The sequence below is a fragment of the Lissotriton helveticus genome, chromosome 6 (genome assembly GCF_964261635.1).
Source record: "Lissotriton helveticus chromosome 6, aLisHel1.1, whole genome shotgun sequence".
Taxonomy (NCBI): Eukaryota; Metazoa; Chordata; class Amphibia; order Caudata; family Salamandridae; genus Lissotriton; species Lissotriton helveticus.
The window spans coordinates 1894171082-1894192492 of record NC_136067.1 but is presented as its reverse complement, the minus strand read 5'-3'; the positions used below and the strand labels follow the sequence as shown (position 1 = coordinate 1894192492).

The window sequence follows — 21411 nt, the reverse complement described above, 5'->3', positions numbered from 1 at the left end:
TGTGATGAGTACATTGGTTAGTGGTATAGGATAGTGGTGTTTTGTGTGGGTGTGAAGGTGCAAATGTGTGGTAGTTTGGGGTGAAGGGTGTTAAAGGTGTGGTTTGTCAGGTTTTGTACTCCGTGCTGAGAAATTGAAATTTGTGTTGGGTTAGCTTGCAGTAAGTGCAGGCCTCGAAAATACTACTCATCCAGTCCACTTGCAATTGAGAGTAAACTTTTATCAGGTCCAACTATTTTAAGCACCTACTAGTCCCACCTGGTGAGAAAACTTAGGCTGGAAAGGAACAGGTGTTCTGGTCATTCAGAAAGTGAATGAGCAATAAGGATGTCATTAAATCTTGTTTTTATCTAGACACATTTGCTGTCTGTTCAAGGAAAGAGGTCAAATGTCAGTTTGTCTTTTAACTAATTGCTGCTTGGAAAACTAGGTTTATTTTTCTCTCCCTTACTATAGTTGGAGGTTTTTGTCAAGTGAGTGGTCTGAAGATGTCAGTTCTTTTTCTCGAACACATAAAATTTTAAGCAAATCGCCCTTAAATTAACATTACAGGGGGCGTGGCCAAGATGGCGGCGAGGTAGGAAGCGATCTCCGGAGCTCTGTCTCGCCGTCCGCCGACATCAGCTTTGTATAGCTACAGGAGGGGTCCTGTCAGCTAAATGCCCCTCTAGAAGATCGCCCTGCAGAATTGCCATCTCCGATGCCGGTGTTGAGCGGCTGCGGACACTGTGCAACGGAGGCGGGCTCGGAGGCCTAGCACTCGCAGCCAGAGCAGCAGCAGGGACCTGGAATTAGGGGCGGCCCACACTGGGGCTCGTCGAAGCCTGCTTCTGGAGCAGAGGCCCCCGCTGGGTGACTCAGAAGACATGGCGGGGAAGCCTCCACTAGAGCCCGGTCTGCCGCTCCGCCGTCCCTGGGGCACTAGGAGCTGGGAGGCGTGAGTGTGAGCGGCCTATCGGAGGAGTGACGCTGGAGGCCCGCCTGGAGTCCCGAGGCCGGCAGCTGACTACACCCCGGCCGGGGGTACAGAGGTGAGAGGCCTGCCTGCGCACTGACCGCAGCTGTGCAGACGCCACTGGTGGCGGTGGTGGCCTGGAGAGCCCGCGCGGCAGCCGGCAACGAGGGGCAGTCTCAACGCAGAGCTGGAGGTGGGTTGCGAAAGCCATTGAAGAGCCGGCGGCACCATCGAGTGGGGAAGCCTTGCACACCGCTAGCGCCAGGGATACCGGAAGTGCGAGCGGCGTCAGGAGAACGGGCCTCAATTTCCAGAAGAGGGAAGCGGCTGCCTGAAGGCTTGCATGAGGTGGGGCCGAAGGCCGATTCGGAGGCGTTGAAAGTCATACCGCGAAAGCTGAAGACAGGGTGAGCGGCTGGTGTCCCACATTGCGAGCCCCCGAGGAGATTGCTCAGGGCAACAGGCACTTCTTATTCAGGACGATTGCGCACCGACGCGGCCAGCCCCGGCTGCGGCCCAGACCCGACCCGATTATATAGTCACAGTGCTTTGCCTGCACCGCATGCCCTAGCCCGGTCCTAGATGGGGACCCGGTACTGAACAAACACAGCGGAGGGGCAGTGAAGATATTCCTAGGCTGGAGGCGAGAAGGGGTGTGAAACAAACAACCGGACATTCCGAGGAGGGGCCCCGCGGTTCACTGGGATACCCCCGGGCCGGGGACTCTCTGCTGCTGCTAAGCCGCATCCTGTGGCACCCGCCCCGTAAATGGAGGCGCCTCCTGGCGCCAACTGCAAGCAGGATTCAGGGCCTGGGGACGCAGTGGGTCTCTCCCTGGTGGCGCGAGGGGTCTAGCCGGACCTGGAGACAGTGGAACTTTATGACCGGATCCAGCGTTGCTGGTGGGACCGACGGACTACTTCTCTATAGCCCCCAAGGCACCCAACACGGTGCGCCTAGAGGAGACCAGCGTGCGACCCCACCGCTTGGCGCAAGGAGCCCGGGGCTCCTTCAGTAGACCCGGGAGTGGGACCTGGAGAACATCTGCGTTGGCTTGGACGCTCTGCGTTGCCTGTGGCCCCTCGCAGGCTGTTGGTGGTGGGGGGGGGGGGGGGGGAAAGAGTCCTGCGTCTCAAGCATCTGTGGGATGTTTGAGGCGATTAGAAGCCGTGAGACTGTGCGGCTCCCCTTGGAATAGGGCCGGGATCCGAAATTAGGGACTGCTCTCGCACGGTGAGGTGAGCGCTGATACTCCCCTAGTATCAACGTCATACAGAAGGCCCCACGACTATGTCCTCGGCCAGGACGAGGAAACAGAAGTCGTTAAAATAATTTTTTGAGAAAGCCTCTCCTGCCTCTACCCTCCCGGATGCTTCATCCCAGATGGCGACTCCCCAGGTCCGGCCGGAGATAAACTTATCACTAAAAAGTTTCTGGAGTCACTCTTTAACACCCTTCGGTCGGACATACAATCTGTAAAAACTGAGCTGACCGCCGAGATGCGGGAAATCCGCAAAGACGTGGACAGTGTGGGGGAGCGAGTGGCGACCCTGGATAGCAGAAGCGATAACATGTCTACAGAGGTAACCATGCTTCAACAAGAGATTTTCTGATTACAAGATCAGCACCTTGATATGCAAACACATCTTGAGGATCTGGAAAATAGGTCACGGCGGCATAACATTAGGATACGGGGGTGAAGCCATCAGATGACACTAAGGACTTCTGTGCTTTTACAGAAGGTCTCTTCCGCCACGTTCTGGGAGCCCCGGCAGACACCACTATCGTCCTAGATAGGGCGCACAGAGTCGGCCCGCCTCGAGCGCCCAACGCCCCACCTGCTGACATCCTTGTCTGTCTGCAAGACTTAAAAACCAAAGAAGCCATACTTGCTAAAGCTAGATCTCTACATCCCATCTCCTATCAGGGCCACTCTCCGGTGTTGTTCCAGTACCTGCTCACGTTGCAGCGCCAAAGGCAGTTCCGCCCTGTGACAGAACATCTTAGGCAACAGAGCATCACATACTCCTGAGGGCACCCATTCCGCCTCATTTTCCGCTTCAATGGCAGACTTCACCAGATGCGCTCACTCGTGGACGCTTGCCAGTTGCTGGGTCTAGCAGTGCCCCCTGAAAAGGATGAACGACAGGGCAACGAATTGGAACGAGAGAAGTCACCCCCCGGGTGGCAGGGACGCAGACGATTCCGAAAGCCTAACAAACAGGACATAGCGAAGGGCCAACAGGAGGCTCTCTCCTCTGCAGCTGGTGCACAGGCCGGCCGAGCACCGAGGTGGAGTGAACCCATGTCACTTGTTCGTCCAGGTTGATGGCTTCCTAATCTATGGTGGGTGGCGGGCAGATCCAGACCGCCACCCTTGTCCACACCATGAGCCCCGCTAGGACGACTTCCCGGCTACTCCGGGAGGGCAGACACTTTCTCTAGAACTATTTCCTACATAGACTGGGTTTATGGTTCTTAGTTGCAATTTTTGATTTGTTAACAGGTCTTTTGGGGGGTTTTGTTGGATTTGGGTCCCCTCGTCTGCCTCCCCCAGCTATCCTTCCGCTATGCCTTCCCTCGCACTCTGGTAAGAGATCCCCCCCTATATCCCACCACACATTGACATTTGCTTCATGTACAGCATTATAGTCCCGTTGTATCTCACAGATGCCGTCTGACTCCATCAAGGTTCTTACTCTGAATGCGAGAGGTTTGAACAACCCAATTAAGCGCGGAGCAGTGCTAAATTATTTGGAACAGTCCAAGGTGGACATCTGCCTCCTTCAGGAAACTCAACTTCTTTTTAAAGACTATTATAGGCTACGATCCAAGTACTTCCCCACGCAGCTATTTTCCTCCAGCACCTCCAAATCTGCAGGAGTAGCCATACGGGTTTCTCGCTCCTTCCCCAGTAACGTAGTGCAGAAAGATGCAGAGATAAAGGGCCACCTACTCACATACCAGTTCTCAGTTGGAGGGATGACACTTGTTGTTAGGTCAATATATGCGCCGAATGAAGGGCAGGTCAAGTTCCTCCTCACTGCCCTGCGCGGGGCAGCCACAGCTTCAGACCGAAACTTGTTGCTGGGGGGAGACTTAAACATAGTACTTGATAATGTCCTAGACCGCTCATGCCATCGGAGGACGCAAGTAGGCGTACTTACACAAGCAGGACAGACGCACCTTGATGAATTGGGGCTCTCCGACCTATGGCGGCATTTCCATCCACGCACCCATAGCTATACCTTTTACTCAGGGGCTCACAAGACATATGCGAGCCTAGATTACTTCCCTCTGCACCACGTGACTCCGGCGCTTATGCAACCAACACTAACATTTTAACAGCTTCCTTATCAGATCATCCTCCAGTCCTGGCTACCTTCTTGCTACCGCGCTCCTCCTGACCTATGAGACAGTGGCGGCTGCGCGACACCCTCCTGCACCAACCCAAAGTGATTGAGCAAATTCAAGGTGCCATCACTAACTTTCTCACCCTTAATGCTAATTCGGATACCTCCCTGGCAGTCCAATGGACAGCACCAAAGGCAGTTCTACGGGGGAATTCATAGCCATATCCTCCGCTCAAAACCAGGAGAGGAGTACTAAAAGGGCAGAACTTACGCAGAGGGTCTCGGAACTAGAGCAATTACACCAGAGAACAGGGGCCTTGCGCGCTTGACGGCAGCTTTGCGTTGAGAGGAAACAGCTTGCGGTCCTAGACCAAGGCAGAGCTGATTATGCAGCTCTCCGGCTCCGTCATTCCTACTACACTGGGGGGGATAGATGTGGCCATCTCCTTGCCAATGAGCTGCGAGAGAAGCGCCAGCGAGTGCAGAATATCCGCACGCCTAGTGGAGAAACAATTTCAGAGGACGCGGCCATAGCCGAGGTGTTCCGAGATTTTTACGCGGATCTTTATACTGGGGATCCACTTGATGCTCAACAAAGTGCAGAGTATATAGCCACGGCTCACATGCCTTCTCTATCCCAGTTACAGGCTGCCTATCTAGACAGAGCCATACAGACAGAGGAAGTTATTTCAGCTATTTCCAGTCTCAAGCTAGGTAAGACACCCGGCCCAGACAGCTATACGGCCGCCTTTTACTAATCATTCTGCACTCAGCTGGCACCCATCCCGACAAGTCTCTTCAACACCTTCGAGCACACCGGCACTATTCCAGGCGAGATGATGGAGGCAGCAATAGTTATCCCGAAGCCAGGGAAGGACAAGACAGCCTGCAATGCATATAGGCCCATATCGCTCTTAAATGTAGGTATTAAATTGTACACCAGTATCCTAGCGGCCCGCCTGGCATCCTACATGGTCCAACTTGTTGAGCCTGACCAAGCTGGATTCATTCCCCTGAGGCAGACCTGCGACAACACTAAACGCATTCTGCATCTGATAGAAAAAGCATCCCGTACCCAGGGCGAGTATATGCTCCTGGCCATTCATGCGGAGAAGGCCTTCGATAGGGTGCACTGGCCCTACTTGGAAATGGTTCTACTGGCTGCTGTTTTCGGAGAGAAATTTAGAACTCATATTTTAAACTGCTATAACTCCCCTATGGCGACAGTCCGCATCAATGGTTTACACGTCTTCTCGCTTCCCTATCGGCAGGGGTGCCCCTGGTCACCTCTCCTGTCTGCGCTTTACATGTAGCCTCTTGCGCTTCGGATTCGAAAGCATCCCCTCATCTCCGGGATCAAATTTGGGGGAGACACTCATACTATCAGTCTCTACTCGGACAATATCCTGTTCTCCCTCTCAGAACCGGCCACAACCCAGTGCGCCCTCTTTATTGAGCTAGATGCATTCGCGAGAGGTTCAGGGTTTAAAATCAATATGGATAAATCCATGGCTCTTGATCTCTCTTCATCCCCACACACCCTCACCCTTCTACAGGAGGAACACCCGGTGCAATGGGCATCTGCGGCAATACCCTACCTAGGTATTCAATTAGCACCCACCCTCCAACCAACTGCCGATGCCAACTATTCTTCTCTTTGCACTCACATACGCACAGAATTTAAGAGGTGGAAAGATTGCACAATGTCTTGGTTGGGCAGGATTGCAGCCACTAAGAGGACGATCTTCCCCCAAATCCTGTATCTTTTCCAGACCCTTCCCCTCAGACCGCCGTTAGGTTAGATTCAGCAGACCCAGGCGGAGCTATCGCGCTTCATCTGGCACAGCACCAAACCCTGTTTCCGACAACAGGTTGTGGTTCTTCCACCAGAGAAGAGGGGGGAGTGGGGGTGCCAGATCTTCAAACCTATTTCCACGCTGCCCAGCTCCGATACCTGGTGGAATGGCAATGGCTGGAGTCGGAGAAGCATTGGCTATTCCAGGATCAGGCAGTGGCTGGCAGACCTCTGCAGGGGGTTCCCTTTCTTCGCAACCCTTAATCTGTATGCTTCTTTTATCACAGGCACCATCATGGACGCCTGGGACCGCACCAACGTTTCCACGCAGCTGACCACCTTTCCGTCGCCCCTAACACCACTGTTTGATAAAATCGGACTTTCAGCTGGGGACAGTCACTCGAGCATTTCAGGTCTGGCGCTCCTCCCCCTGTAGATCCCTGGGTCACCTTTTCGATCTAGATGGCATTATCTCTTTTCCGCAACTCAAAGAACACTATGACATACCAGAAACAGTATGTCTGGAATACCTTCAGCTCCGTCAATGGGCACTGCACCCACAAGTCAAATCACAGGCACAGCGTTTATTAACTTCTTATGAGAAATGGCTTGTGACCCGCACCTCTGATAAAAAAGGTCATCTCAGATCTTTATAGAATGCTGCTGGCCAACACTACATACACGCACAACGCGGGCCGGGCATGCTGGGAGAGACCTGTGGAGATCACTGACCCACAAGGAATGGCAGGGCATATATCACAGGGCACGAAACTCAGCTTACCATATGGGCCTCACAAACGCGGACCAAAATTGTTACTTATTGGTATTATACGCCAGAAAGCCTATACCATTTTGACCCATGCCGGAGCAACCTTTGCTGGAGGGATTGTGGGGAGGTGGGCACATTAGAGCACATTCTCTGGGGCTGTACCTACTTACAACCATATTGGTCTCAAGTGCTTGATTAAGTCGTCTACACTTCGAAACACAACTTCCACGATTTCCTTCTTATATCCTTTTGGGCTTACCGAACCCACTGACACATCCCCTTAAGTCCCGGAAGGGCGGCCATACAAAATATTCTGATCCATTGGCGCTCCACCCAGCTCCCCACACATTCTGGCTGGTACTGGGTATGGAGAAACTCACATTCACGCTGGCTGGCAGGGGATCAGAGTTCCCCGAGCTATGGCGGCCCTTTCTGACATTATTAGTGTCCGAGTTTAGGGAGTTGACATGTCCTCGATACTTGCGATTACTTTGCCTCCCAGACACCCAGATCCCAAGCAGCACATCCACGAATACTCGTAAGGCCCGTCGCTAAACTTCAGGCTGTTCCCCTTCATATTTCCCTTTTAGGTGGATGAGGGGGGTGGGTAGGGGGAGTGGGGAAAGGGGTTCTATTTTCCACTAGTTCTTCCCTTGTACAATTGGTAGACCCGCTCCATGCTTATTTCCATTGGTAACACTGTAACGCAACTTTGTTGTCCTTTTTTGCAATGTTTCTGAGGAGCTGAGGGTCTTGGTTTCCTGCTTGTTTTGAAATCAATAAAAAGATCTAAACCATAAATTAACATTACAAATATTTCAAAATACATCAGGAATTACAAAAGCACATTTTTTGTAATTAAGTTAAATAGGAGCAAACCAAACCAGAACACTACTTGGTGATGTGCTAATGACACATTTACAGAAGCTCTATTTCCAAACATTATTATTTGTACACTATATAGTTTTATCAGTAAAGCTGCATGTCAGTGGGAAGGTTTGTGGCCATTCCAATGTAAAATCTGCCGATTACAAACGACGGTGTGCTACCACTTCATGCTTTAGTTATGCATTTATTAAAAGTGATGGATTTTAAACATGATTTGAGAAACATTCCTGCCCCCGCCCTGGTGAAAATGCTGTTAATGAACTAAGAGGCAAGTCAGGGGTCATGCGTGTCCTATATGTGGCTAGATTTGTATTATATAGATATGAAAGAAAGTTTAGTCTATTAAATCAAACAAGTTTTTTGTAGAGGTGACCTAGTCCTAAACCAAACCCTAAGCCCTAGGTCCAATAGAAACCCTAGCCCCATAAACCAAACAAACCCTGAACCTATCCACGAATCAGACGTCTAGCCCTACCTCCAATAGAATTTCTGACCAAAGGTCCAATCAGAACCCTAGACTTATCATCCAATCAGAACACCAACACTAAACTCAATAGGAACAACTGATACAGCCACCAATCAGTGCACATATGCAACATCAAATAGGTGATTGTGACCTCAAGCACAGACTGCTGGGCATGGTGCTGGGAGCAGCTCCCCAGTTCATAATCGCCCTGGAGACAGACAGGCTCAATCCACACTCTGGAGTTCTGCAGGTAAGGGCCTAAACTAGGCCTCTAACAATATTGCTATACAACTCACTCTCCTAGTCAAAACAATAGAGTGCTGCTATCACTTTTCATATACAGTTTAAACACGAAGAGCAGATTACTGAAGTCTGAGAGCACACTGCTTAACTTCTGAGATATGTCTGTTTTGGGGCGGGTAATCTTGATTCACTCACGTGCTAAGACATAATGCAGCTTGGGGTGCATTGCTTACACAAAGGTCGGGGGGAAACTAGGAGGGAAAAATCAGGCAGTCACGGCCAAGTGATGAACAAAAGATTTTGAAATAAAATAGCCCCCACACACAAATGAAATTGAAGCAGTCAAGAACAGGTGCAAAACAACAGACTTTGAATTATAAAGCCCACAACGCAACAGGTAAATTGAGGCAATCACAGGAAGGTAAAACTTAATTTTAAACTATAAAGCCCAGAAAAGAGAGGTGAAAATGAGGCAGTACGGGAGAACCTCTTAAAGACACTGAGATCCTGTTTTATCAATACACAACACCGAGGTCTGCCTCAAACTAGAGTTTCCTTAATCAGTCTCCATGCCGAAATCCTCATGGTCATTGTAAATCATCAACAAATAGACCAAGCAAAAACATTTCAAAGTCAATGCATTAAAGATTTCCAGGATCTCAAAACCTGACTGCAACCAATCTTCTCTGTCAAGAATTCTAGGACTTCAGGTAAATCCTTAGGTTTCCTGCTTGCCTCATATCTCAACTTCAAAGGTCACATCCAATATATTGGCAAGTCTGCCCACATCGAACATATTGGTAAATCTGCCAGGTTCCACCTCTTCAAACTCGAGAAACAAAAACTTTCTCTTGCCTCCGGATTTGAAATTGGCAGTAAATTCTAGTCTTGACCAAGGCTCCTCCTGCCTCACCATTTTATAAGCAAATAGACCCACCCCACTTAGAGTGATTATTAGCACTTCTGCCAGGTTTCTCATAAACAATGACCATAAATGGTTCCCAATCGAAGCATGTTGCTTTATGAGAACTGCCTGTCTTGTATATAAAGTCCTGAATCTCTTAAATGCATCTCCAGAAGCTACTTTGACCGGGAGGATCTCACTCTGATGGTTGCAACGGCAGCTTACTCCACGTTTCAAGAAAAAGTCCTCACTTTGAATATCCTACTTCTGCACCACTCCCAGAATCTAGAACTCCCTCTCTTTTCAAATGAAAAAATCCCTCATCGTTTCAGAGTTTAAAATCCAATCTTAAAAACATGCTCCTTTGGAAGCACTCGCACTTGACTGCTTAATCCCGTGATCACTTTGTGGCCGATTTCCACTCCGTGCCCTCAAGTCTCATTCATCTCCAACTACCTTGCCCTCTTCCTTTGACCAAATAAGTGATTTTTGTTGATACCAATTGATTATTTCTATCTCCTCCTACACACTCAACACTTCCGCCTCACTTTCAGTCCTACCATTGTTGGCCTTAGATGAATGTGAAGTTTGTTATCCCTGGAAGACCAATGTGCAGATGTGGAACTCCGTATTGCTGTCAGGTTGTGATCTGTACCAACTCTTCTTGTTTTCCATTTGTTTTTATTTGAACATTTCCCCTGTAATACAAAATGTATGTATACATAATACTTTTGGAATCTTGGATTTATCCCTTCAATTGTACTTCAGTCAGCATTCACCTATGACTTATTTCAGTTTATTCCCCAAGGGACAACACATTTGAATCCATTACCAGACTCACAACCAAATATGTGGTCCCCCTTAACTATATATACCTATTTCCCCTCGTACTTATTATTTTATAGTTGGCCTTGTCTCACTACCGTGTTATTTTTTAACCTTTTATTCGCAAAGACCAATGTTCACTACTGTGTTATTTTTTAACCTTTTATTTGCAAAGACCAATGTGTTAATACAGAATCTTTGAGGATTTTAACAAAAACAAGAGCAACCCATTCGTCCCTGTGAGCTGGGTGTAGCTGATCAGCCAACATACAACTGTTCACAAGGAACTCTTTTAGAAGGGGAAAAAAAGTGAAAATTGGGCAAGGAGTGTTCGTTCCTTGCATCCATATTAGAGTTCTAGTTAGAGCGGCAAATTATATCCCTCTTGCATAGTTATTTCATTGGTAAAGTTAATGAATCAATCAAAGTTGGAAATTGAAGCCCACATACAACAAAATTTGTCGTGCCCACTTCAGCTGAACATGGGCGAAACTTTTATTTTGCAAAAGATCATAAGAAAAAGGAGTAAAACAGTTACTGTGTATTCACACTATATACAAGAAAGAAAAGTGACTCAAGTGACCTATGTGCCCCAGTGTATGGACCATAACAAACAGTGACGTATTCTACAGTGACTGGTAAAAAGAAGCACTTGGTTATTGGAGTAATCAGGGAGGTCCATTATGGGATAAGGTTCAATTCACTTTGTTGAAATTATTTCGAGTGTTCTAGGACTCTCCCTCCTTTTGTAGACAACGACTTTTCAACCCTCTTGAGTTACGGGGTCTCTTCAGCCTACTATAGTTTATTTTTCCTACTCAGAGCTCACTTTAGCCCTTCGTCATTTTAATAATTGTCCCATTAGAGTCCCCAGAACCCCCGGTCCGGAAAAGACCCCGTTACTCGAGAGGGTCGAAACGTCGAAGACTACAAAAAGGAGGAAGAGTCCTAGTACACTCGAAATAAGGGACCTCCCTGATTACTGCAATAACCAATTGCTTCTTTTTACCTGTCACTGTATAATACGTCACTGTTGGTTATGGGCCGTACACGGGCACATAAGTCACTTTATCTTGCATACAGTGTGAATACACAGTAACTGTTTTAATCCTTTTTCTTATGATTATCTTTTGCAAAATAAAAGTTACGGCTGAAGTGGGCGTGACAGAAATGTTATTGCATGTGGGCTTCAATTTCAAACTGACTCCTTAACTTTACTGATGAAATAACTATGCAAGAGGGATATAATTTGCAGCTCTAACTATAACTCTAATTTGGATGCAGGGAACTAACACTCCTTGCCCAATTTTCACCTTTTTTTGTTGTTGTTCAAATTAGTTCCTTTTGAACAATTGTATGTTGGCTGAATCTACGAGGATGGCACCTGACCGACTGTTCAGTAGGGCCGCAGCCTTCTTTACCTCAGTACAGATTGTCACAAGATTTGTATATGCTAAAATGCAACTTTTATTTTGACCACAGACAATGCGTGGTTGACTTTTGTGTTTGTGCCTGCATTATAGAGCCCTTTGTAACTGAGTTAGGGACAGTTTGGGCTATATAAGGCAAAAAAGCGCCTTTATTTTCTCATTCATTAAAGGGGGAAAAAAAAGCCTTGAGAAAGCAATAAAAAAAAAAAAGCTTCACATGGGATCCACGCTAACACTCAGCGTTAGCAACACAATCACATGTAAAACTGGCTCATCAGTGGTGAAATGAGTATTTGGGCTACTATGTGGGTGGCAAGTTGGAAGTAAGATACTCGAGTGCCAGGAGATACACCTAACCTCAGAAGGAAAGCAAAGAGTCTTTTGAAGTTGCATTTGGTCCTCTGCTCGAGACACTTAGTGCTTCGTTTTAAATTAAATATTAATTGAGGTCTTTAAGTAGTATACACAATCACAGGAACTAGCCAACGTTAATTACACTGCAATGGTATTATTGTTGTCGGTATACATTACAAGTGGCAAAGAGATTCTACCAATGGCAAGTGCATCTTCATATCTAATAGATAAGACAAAAGACAGAACATAAAAACAAACAAATGTAGGTGGGAAGTATTTTAATGAGTCCAAAGTCTGTTTTGCCATATCATTTGATAATACTGACAACATTGTGCTGAATCACCTTTACAACAGAGTCCAGTTTTTGGGTCATCTGGTTACCAAGAACAACAATCTTGCAAAAAAGATAGGCATCTCAACTGCCGGTAGGGCAATACGCTTCAGAATAAAATGTTTACATTCAATGGTGCATGCTCTCATTATGCCAACAGCATGGGGACCTTGTCCGTTGTGAAAAGGGTCACTGTTCAGCACTGCTATTTGATTCTCCTCTGTCTGACAGGCAATGGAGCTGGGTGTGGAGAGAACTAAAATGCAGTACCACGTGCCCAGGGCAGGCTATGGGGAAGTGATGAGGGAGAAAAACCAGAAAGTGTCTCCTTCATACAATAAGCGCTTCTCTTCAACAGGCAATCACAACTAATTCCACGCATGCCTAGAGGACGGCTACGCAGGGTCAAAGAGAAAAAAATTAAAGAAAAGAAAAGAAAAGAAAAAAAGACTTCGCGCGAATATACACCTTGGAATTATTTAGAAAACTTTGACTGGAAAAAAAGCACATCACTAAATGCCATCTTTTTGTAAAGAGATTTTTGCAAAGTCAATCAACTAATAGAGGACAGAAACAGTTTGATTCAACGGGACGCACGTAGAAATACTTCAGGTTACCACCAGACGTTTTTAAAGACTGCAGAGTCCATGGGTGTGGTCTGCGCATATTAAAAAACAAGGCACAGTTTCCATTCGGGAAACAATGGATATATTACGCTTCAATAATGTTCTGAAAGAACATGGTATTTTAGATTTGAGTGCAACACGATATAGTTATTCACACTGCACCTTGACGGCACATTTATTCTTCTTAAATTCATGAATTCAAACGAGAACCTGGACTAGAAAGTGCAATAACTCCTAAATAGTGGGGGTTTGGAGAAACAGTAGTAGCAAGATTTGATCCACCAATGTGCCCACTCACAGCACAAATAGCAAAATGGACGACTTCAATTTGTTTTTAAAAAATCCAAATAAACGCTAACTGAAGAAAAGGTTTGAGCAATATATTCTCTAGAATGAGAACTTGAATGAAAAGCTTTTGTCACCTGGGAGCAAAATAACTACTTCCGGCGCACAGGCAGTGCTCAAAATGTGTGCAGAGGAACTTTTTATTTTTTGGAATAACGTGAAAGCATAACTATTTTAAATATAACACTGAGAACATGAAATGCTAAGCTATCTAGACACAAAAACCTTTCTAAATGATGTGATCCTATAGATTTTCCGAGGTGGTGAGAACCTGTAATCCAGACATAACCTATTAAATGGAGGTCCGTGGAAAATCACTTCTGTAGCTCGCAAGTCTATAATTTAAAATACTAAAACAACTCTGCTCAAACAACTCGAAAGGACACTTTTACAAACTAATCAGCAATATAAAGAAAAACAAAATGAATTGGGTTCCACATAAAGTAACTTGCCATATCTATAAAAGACACCGCCCAATATTTCAAAACGCTGATCCAACTCTAGTCAGAAGAACATTTTTTAATCGAGAGTACCCAGCTACAACCGTGCAAGTTTTTGTGGCCCAGGGCTCATTTCACTCCAGAGGGCAGCATTTTAGATACGATGGAGCGCTAAAGAAATAATAAAAAAAAAACATCTAGAGACGAGCCAAACAGCTGTAAAAATAAGTGAAATGTATCTTGATGAAATGCTTGTGCATCAGACAGGCTAGGTCTAGACATTGCCACATTTATAAACTTGGCTTTGGTTGTTCTTTATTGAACCCAGACAGAAAATATAAATATACATCTAACAATGAATAAGAGCAAACACTCGAGTAGATTTTGTCGATGGAACGTAGTTGCTTGAAGTATGCAGAGCTCCTTGTTACTCCTACGGCACGTTTTACTCCTGTTTAACTTCACCGGTGAGTTTCCGTTTCATGCGTGAGTATGGGCTGATGGTGTCATCCATTATGAAATCGTATAGCACAGTCACCCAGGAGTGGTACTGGGGCAGCTTGTCGTAGTATTCTGCTGCTATTTTCCTCACCTGCAAAAAACCCATGAAAACAGTCAATTAAAAAACACAGCCAAGTTGCATGTGTCAGTAAAGAAAACAATATACACTCAAACACAATTATATATTTTTTCCAGAGGACAACTAGAACACCATGATGCACTTGAAAATCGTATGCAAGAGGCCTATTCTCCTAGAAATGCAGCATCACAAAGCCAAGCGCACTTTTTTTTAATGCCATGTGTATTGGTATAGTCAAGGACACATCCTACTCCTACATAGGCTCCTCTAATTCGAAGAAAAAAATATGCAATCAGTGAACGCTGCCCAGCCAATGGCAGGAGGGTCCTTGCACGGGTGTGAATAGCGGTGATGGGTCTAAGGGCAAAAAGTAACGGAGTCACCATGAAGAGTCCTTTATCCTACTCTTACATCCTGGCTCTTTACCAGCATCGCCTTGTGGGTAGATTCCATAAAAACTGGAAATGAAAAAGGAGGCAGGAGGAAAAGGCCATTATGCAGTTTAAGGCTAGACACACAACTTCCTTCCTGGTCGAGTTTATCATTGGTCTGGGAGGAAGCCAGCTCGAGCATGGTGTCAGGGGTGGCCCAAGTAGCCACTCCGCATAGATCTCGGACATACTCCTACGTGGAGAAGGCCTTCACCACTGCTTTAGCCCAGGTGGAGCATGCCCTGACCCCCGGGAGGTTGGGCTGTATGCAGCGAGGCAACAGGTGACGCACAAGGTTATCCAATAGCAATGGTGGCCCTAGGTGGGTTAGCAGGGGTTCATCTATGGACATGGCCAACGTAACGACTCATTCGAAAAGTGTCTTCTGCTAAAAGTTTTACGTGGCACTTAAAGTTGGTAACTCAAGACTCGTTAGTCAGCTTGGTGAGACCCCGATTAAAGTACCACAGAGCAAGAGGATCACCAGACTCCTTGGATCTGCCTTAGCAGCACTGGAAACAGACTTTTTCATTGACCTCGATGGCCAGGACATGAGACTTTCAGATATACATCTGCACCACTCACAGCCAGGTGAAAAGACAAAGACATCTTCATCTGATGACATACAATGCAGCTCGGTCTATGGTACATTAACAAAATGACAGTGATCATAAACCGTGAAAGCAGATCACTTTGCTAAAACCAATTTCTTATTTTTCTGGTGGACATTTGTACACAGAATCTATAATACATGTTAATCAACCTCAAGAAACTGCTTAGTTAGCCCTGCTTCGGACCAGAGATATCGGGTCTATACCTCTCACTATTCCAATAGTTGGAAAGCTGGGCATCAAAAGTGATAGTTAACGGCTAGCAGCCGGAGATGGCGGCAGCATAGAAGGCGAGCTCCGAGGTTAACGCGGCCTCCTCGCAAATCCGACTAATGATCCGATAACAAAAATTACCCTGCGGGAAGGTACTGAGGCCCATGACCGGGCGGCACAACCGGCAGAAACAAAGACGAAAATCCGTCGGAGGGAAGTGGATTTTACCGCACAACTCGCTCAGGCCACGGAGAGGAACTGAAGCCGGGAGGCTGCTTGACTCCGGGACCCGACGGGAAGTGCTGCGGGCTGGGCGCCGAGGCACCGGAAGCAACCACTGGTGGCGAAGCTCCGAGTGCGGGTGGTGTCCACAGAACGTTGCGGACGTCGGAATCCAGGTACCTGTGGCCAAGAGACCGTCCGTCGTCTGCTGAGACCCGGCGCAAGCCAGGGACCACCCCAGACCGTTATACGGAGGCGGACGGACCAGCCGCGACCGAGTACGGACCCGCCATCTTGGACCCGGGCTCCCCAACGGCCCAGGGCAGGGGACGGCGAGTAAGCTGCTTGCCTCGGTGAGGTGCCCTGATTGCAGCGTGGGGGCCGACAAGAGTCCTTGCCCAGACCACGGGACGCCTGGCGAGAGGGTCCGCCGACAACTAGGACGGTGCCGCAAGGGCAGACCGTAGTGCACCGAGACACAACTCCAGCCCAATCGCCGCTGTACGGAGGCTGAGTCCCGGCGGGGGCCCAGTCATCCAGGACCCCATACCCCGCACTCTGCCTTGAACACTACCGCGGGGGTGCGGTGCACTTGCCCCTCTGTCTCACCCTACTGGGGAGTGGGCGGCATCGCTGGTGAAGCCGCCGCCGAGCGTGGCTGTGGAGAGACACTATACTCCCATTTGCAGCAACGGACAGTGGGCGCACCCCTGCGGCGGCCAGAGTAGTCCTGACTGGGGCCAAAAAAATACCAGGAGCTGCACCGACCATCAGCGGCATGACGGGGGCACGGTGAGGGTGACGTTTGAGGGAAGGTGTGGCCCAAGACATCTGGCCGAGGACAACCTGCACCAACTCGACAGCGGAGGTGTGTTTCCCTGGCGGGCCATACAGCGGTACGGCCCGAACCGCACGACCCACCAACAATCTGCGCCTGGTGAGAGACATATGGTACAGATCGCGCCCGTCGGTGGCCTGCAAGAAAGAGGGAGAGTTGGTGACGTCTGATGGTCAATACATCTGCTAGGCCCACACGCATCCATAACCCATTGGAACACTGCGAGCCTTCACCGGGGATACTTCCAGTTGGACTCAGCTCCCTAAGCACATTGTTCATAGCACCTACTCAATAGTGGATCGCCACCGCAGCGATAGCCAGAATGGCGGGTAAAGGGCCGAAGGGTGGAAACACGCAGTCAAGACTCGAGAAATATGCATATGATAAAACGACGTCCTCCCCGACGGACCCGAAAATGCAGGCGAACAAAACAGCCGACACGGCGGGAGGGAAGAAAGCGACCCTGGAAGACGTGATGCGGGCTCTGACGCAGGTCCAGGTGACGGTGGGGTCGATCTCAACAGAAATTACACTAATAAGAGCAGACTTCCACAAAATGTCGGAAAAAGTGAACTCGATGGAGGTGGTGACCAAGTCGCTAGTGGAGGACGTCTCAGAGCTGCAAATCAGTATGGAGCGGATCTCGAAAGAAAATAGAGACCTGCGTGAAAAACTGGACGAGCAGGAAGGGCGCTCGAGACGGAACAACATCCGCATACTAGGGGTTCCAGAATCGGAAGACACTAGAGCAATGGACCTATATGTGGAGGGATTGATCCAACAAGAACTTAAGCCCAAGGGTCTTTCCGCATTTTTTTCAGTGGAAAGAGCTCACCGAGTCCCAGGGGGACGCCCGAAAACAGGAGCAACCCCACGACCGATCATTGCCCGACTCTTCAATTTCAGGGACAGGGATGCGATTTTACAGGCGGCAAGAAACTCACCCCCAATTAAAGTCCAAAACCCCACGTTGGCGTTCTTTCCAGACTACACGGCTGAGGTCGCACGCAGGAGGAGGACATTCTTTGAAGTTAAAAAAGAACTTAGGGCGAGAGAAATTCCTTATGCAATGCTCTTCCCGGCCAAACTGAGAATAGTGGCGGACAATAAAATATGGTTCTTTGATACCCCGGAGGCGGCACACGACTGGCTGGAGGGCTGGAGAACAACGGGCCTGCCTCGCCGCTCCAATAGACCGAACAGACACCGCAATAATGGTATGCGACCAAGTTCCCAGGTATCCGGTGGAGACACGGAACAGCATTCGCCCCTGAGCGAGGTTCAAGAACGTGAAGACAAAGAAGAACAATGACTTCCCGCGCTTATAATGATAGACCAAATGCAACTCTGGCCGGGCGGGCCGCTAAGGACACTGGGCGGAGGTCCTCCGTGGACGTGATGAGGGGCCGCTGACTCCGGAGAGTCCTTCACCCCAGCGAGCAAGTACTGTGTTTTGGGTTAGGCACTCTGCTGAGTTGGGGGGGCGGGCAGTTCTAAGTTCGTTTAGCAGGGGGGCAGGGAGGGGGGGGAGTTGAGGGTAGGGGGGTTCTGCATTTTACGGGTAGTTTTACAGGTCAAGATTGGATTGGCAGGCACACGTATACAGCATGGCGAGCTCCAGGCAACTTACTAGACTATGTTCAATGTGGCACGTAGTCACTCTTTACCGCAGGCGCTATGGCACACAACACACGGAATGACTTAGGAGGGGCAGACCCTGGGATGGGACCAGCGACACCTTTACAACTTTTGTCTTGGAATGTGAGGGGCCTGGGGGATAAGGTCAAACGAGGCTTAGTATTACAAAGTATAAGGAGACTCAACCCGGCCCTGGTCCTGCTACAGGAAACACACCTGACAGGTACTGCAATACATGCACTAGACAGGAAAGGCTACCGTATGATTGCCCACTCAGAATTCACTAGGGGGTCCCGTGGTACAGGGATACTAATGAACCGATCCTCCAGGTACATAATTCAATCCACGAAGATAGACACGCAGTGGCGCTTTGCTGCGGCTCTTGGACAGTGGGAAGGGAGACCGCTAAATGTGGTCTCGGTATATATTCCGCCGGCTTTGCATGCAGTCGCACTCCCAGAACTGGGAAAATTTCTGTTAGAACTCCCGGAGGGAGATCTCGTAGTGGGAGGAGATTTTAACGCAGCGGTACACAATACCTTAGACAGATTCCCGGTACGAACTCAGGCTCCCGGGCCGTCCCGGCTGAATGACTTCCTAGAAGCGCAGGGTTTGATAGACCTTTGGAGAAGTTTCCATCCGACAGCCCAACAATACACTTACCATTCAGCGGTCCATGATAGTGTCTCAAGGATCGACTATTTCCTGGCGTTGGGCCACGGGCTCCTCACTGTTGACGACGTACGGATTAGGCCGAGAGGTATCTCGGACCATTCCCCATTGACGCTGACTCTCTCCAACCCGGAGCGGTCCCAAAAGCGCATTTACCCGATCTACCCGGGATATCTTAAGGTGCCTCAGGTGACCAAAACACTTAAAAAAGCAACACGATGTTACCTCGCGGAGAACGAAGGTTCTGTGTCATCCCGTCTGTCCTGTGGGAGGCCTACAAAACGGTTCTCCGAGGACAAGCCATTTCCACTATAACGAGGCATAAGCGCACCCAGAAACAAGAACTAATGAACTTAGAGGACGAACTCACTAAGGCCAACGAAGAACACATGGCTAACCCGACGAGAGACACGCTGCACACGCGCCAGTTGTGTCAGCAACGTCATACCGATCTTATACGCCGAAGAGTGGTAGAAAATATGACAGCCACGGCGCACAGGATATACGATGTAGGGGATAAGGCCAGCAAGCTCCTAGCGTGGCTGGAAAAGAAACGGGAGGGGCAAAGGTCGATCCTACGACTAAAGGACCCGCAGGGGAAAATGCAAACCCGCCCTTCACTGATAGTCGAATTACTGGCTGATCATTATCAAACAGTGTATGCCCCTGAAATAGAAGTTACGCAGGAAATAGCAGAGACAGCTCTCGTGGGAGTGCCCACCCCTACACTGTCACAGGACAGGGTGGAAGAACTAGAAGCGGACTTAACGACTGAAGAGTTACAGTCGGCCATCGCAGCGTTGCACTCAGGGAAAGCCTTAGGCCCCAATGGAATACCGATTGAGTGGTACAAAACCATGTCTGAGACGCTAGCTGCACCCCTACTTAACATGTTCGTGGAAAGCCTGGAAAAGGGACAACTGCCACCTGACCAGCACATGGCGACTATTGTGGCGATCCTGAAGCCTGGCAAGCCACCTGAGGATTGCGGATCCTACCGGCCGATTTCCCTCCTCAATGCCGAAAGTAAAATATTAGCGAAACTACTGGCCAACAGATTGTTGCCCCACCTCACACATCTAATACACCCAGACCAGTCGGGGTTTATGCCTCATAGAAGTACGGCGATGAATATCAGACGCCTGCATGGTGTGATGGCAAGAGCCCCGTTGTTGAATGAATCTGCGGCAATCCTCTCGCTGGACGCCAAAATGGCGTTTGATTTGGTAGAATGGCGATATCTCTTTGCGGTCCTACAACATATGGGCTTTGGCCCGCAATTTGTAGCTTGGATTAGGCTATTATACAGCAACCCTGTGGCGCGAGTAACGGCAAATGGCCACATCTCGAGAGACATTCTGTTAGCAAGGGGCACGAGACAAGGCTGCCCGCTCTCGCCAATATTGTTCGCCTTAGTACTGGAGCCGTTGGCCACGGTCATTAGAACCACTCGGCTACTGCGAGGAATAGACTGGGGGGGCGACTGGGAGGACAAAGTGTCACTATACGCTGACGATATGTTAATATACCTAACTGACCCGGCGGAAGGAATTCCAGTATTGTTGGCACTATGTGAGCGACATGGTGTAGCTTCAGGCTATAAAATCAACTGGACGAAATCGGTGCTCTACATGCTGCGTGGGACTCCACCGCACTTGAGCGGGGACTGTTCTCTGCTACTAGAGGCTGTCTCCTTCAGATACTTAGGAATCCAAATTACACGAGACCACGGGGCCTTTCAGGACATGAATCTGAAGCCGCTGCTCGACAGACTAAAAGCGGATGTCCGGCACTGGAAGACCCTTCCGCTAACATTGTTGGGCAGGGCGGCGCTTTTCAAGATGATGGCGCTGCCCCGTTTCCTCTACGTCTTGGAAAATACACCGGCAATGGTCCCACTTTCCTTTTTTAGACAGATATCAGGACAGCTGTCAGGCCTCTTGTGGGGGAACAGGCCGGCTAGGGTCGCACAGGCGAAATTGGTTAGAGACTGGTACAGTGGAGGAATTGCGCTCCCAAACTTAGAATTATACTATTGGGCGGCGCACCTCAAGGTGATTAACCAATGGATACATGCACCACAGAACGACCCGGCATATCTAGCGGACAGGCGGCAGCTAGGCACTAACACCCTTTTGGCCCCGCTCTACAACAAAGGATTAACAGCGAAATTGGTCGGCCCAACTAAGCACACTGTAACACTATGGCACAAAGCTCAAAGACAACTAAACTGGGAGGGTGTGATCACACGGCTTACACCCCTGTGGGACTCCAAATCCCTGGGCAATCTACGAAGCAGCAAGGGCTTTACCCAATGGGACAACATCGGGATCTCCACGGTGGGTGACATGTGGATGAGAGATGGGGTGATTCCGTTCGCGACCCTGAGGGAGCAGTACGAGCTGGGCATTACTGAAACGTACCGGTACATACAGATTAGACACGCATTAATGGCTGCAATTACCCCGGGCACTAAGGTCCC

The 21411-nt window shown here is 48.8% G+C and overlaps 1 protein-coding gene across 1 annotated transcript in view; it reads right to left on the bottom strand.

Annotated features, from left to right (window-relative positions):
* Window positions 1–12245: 12245 nt before the first annotated feature.
* The window catches only part of DEGS1 (delta 4-desaturase, sphingolipid 1), an 86799-nt gene continuing 77633 nt past the window's right edge, over window positions 12246–21411 (bottom strand). Inside the window, exon 3 of the mRNA XM_078649846.1 lies at window positions 12246–14316. Coding sequence (XP_078505972.1) covers window positions 14170–14316 — 147 coding nt within the window. The 3' untranslated portion in view covers window positions 12246–14169. The remainder of the gene's footprint in view (window positions 14317–21411) is intronic.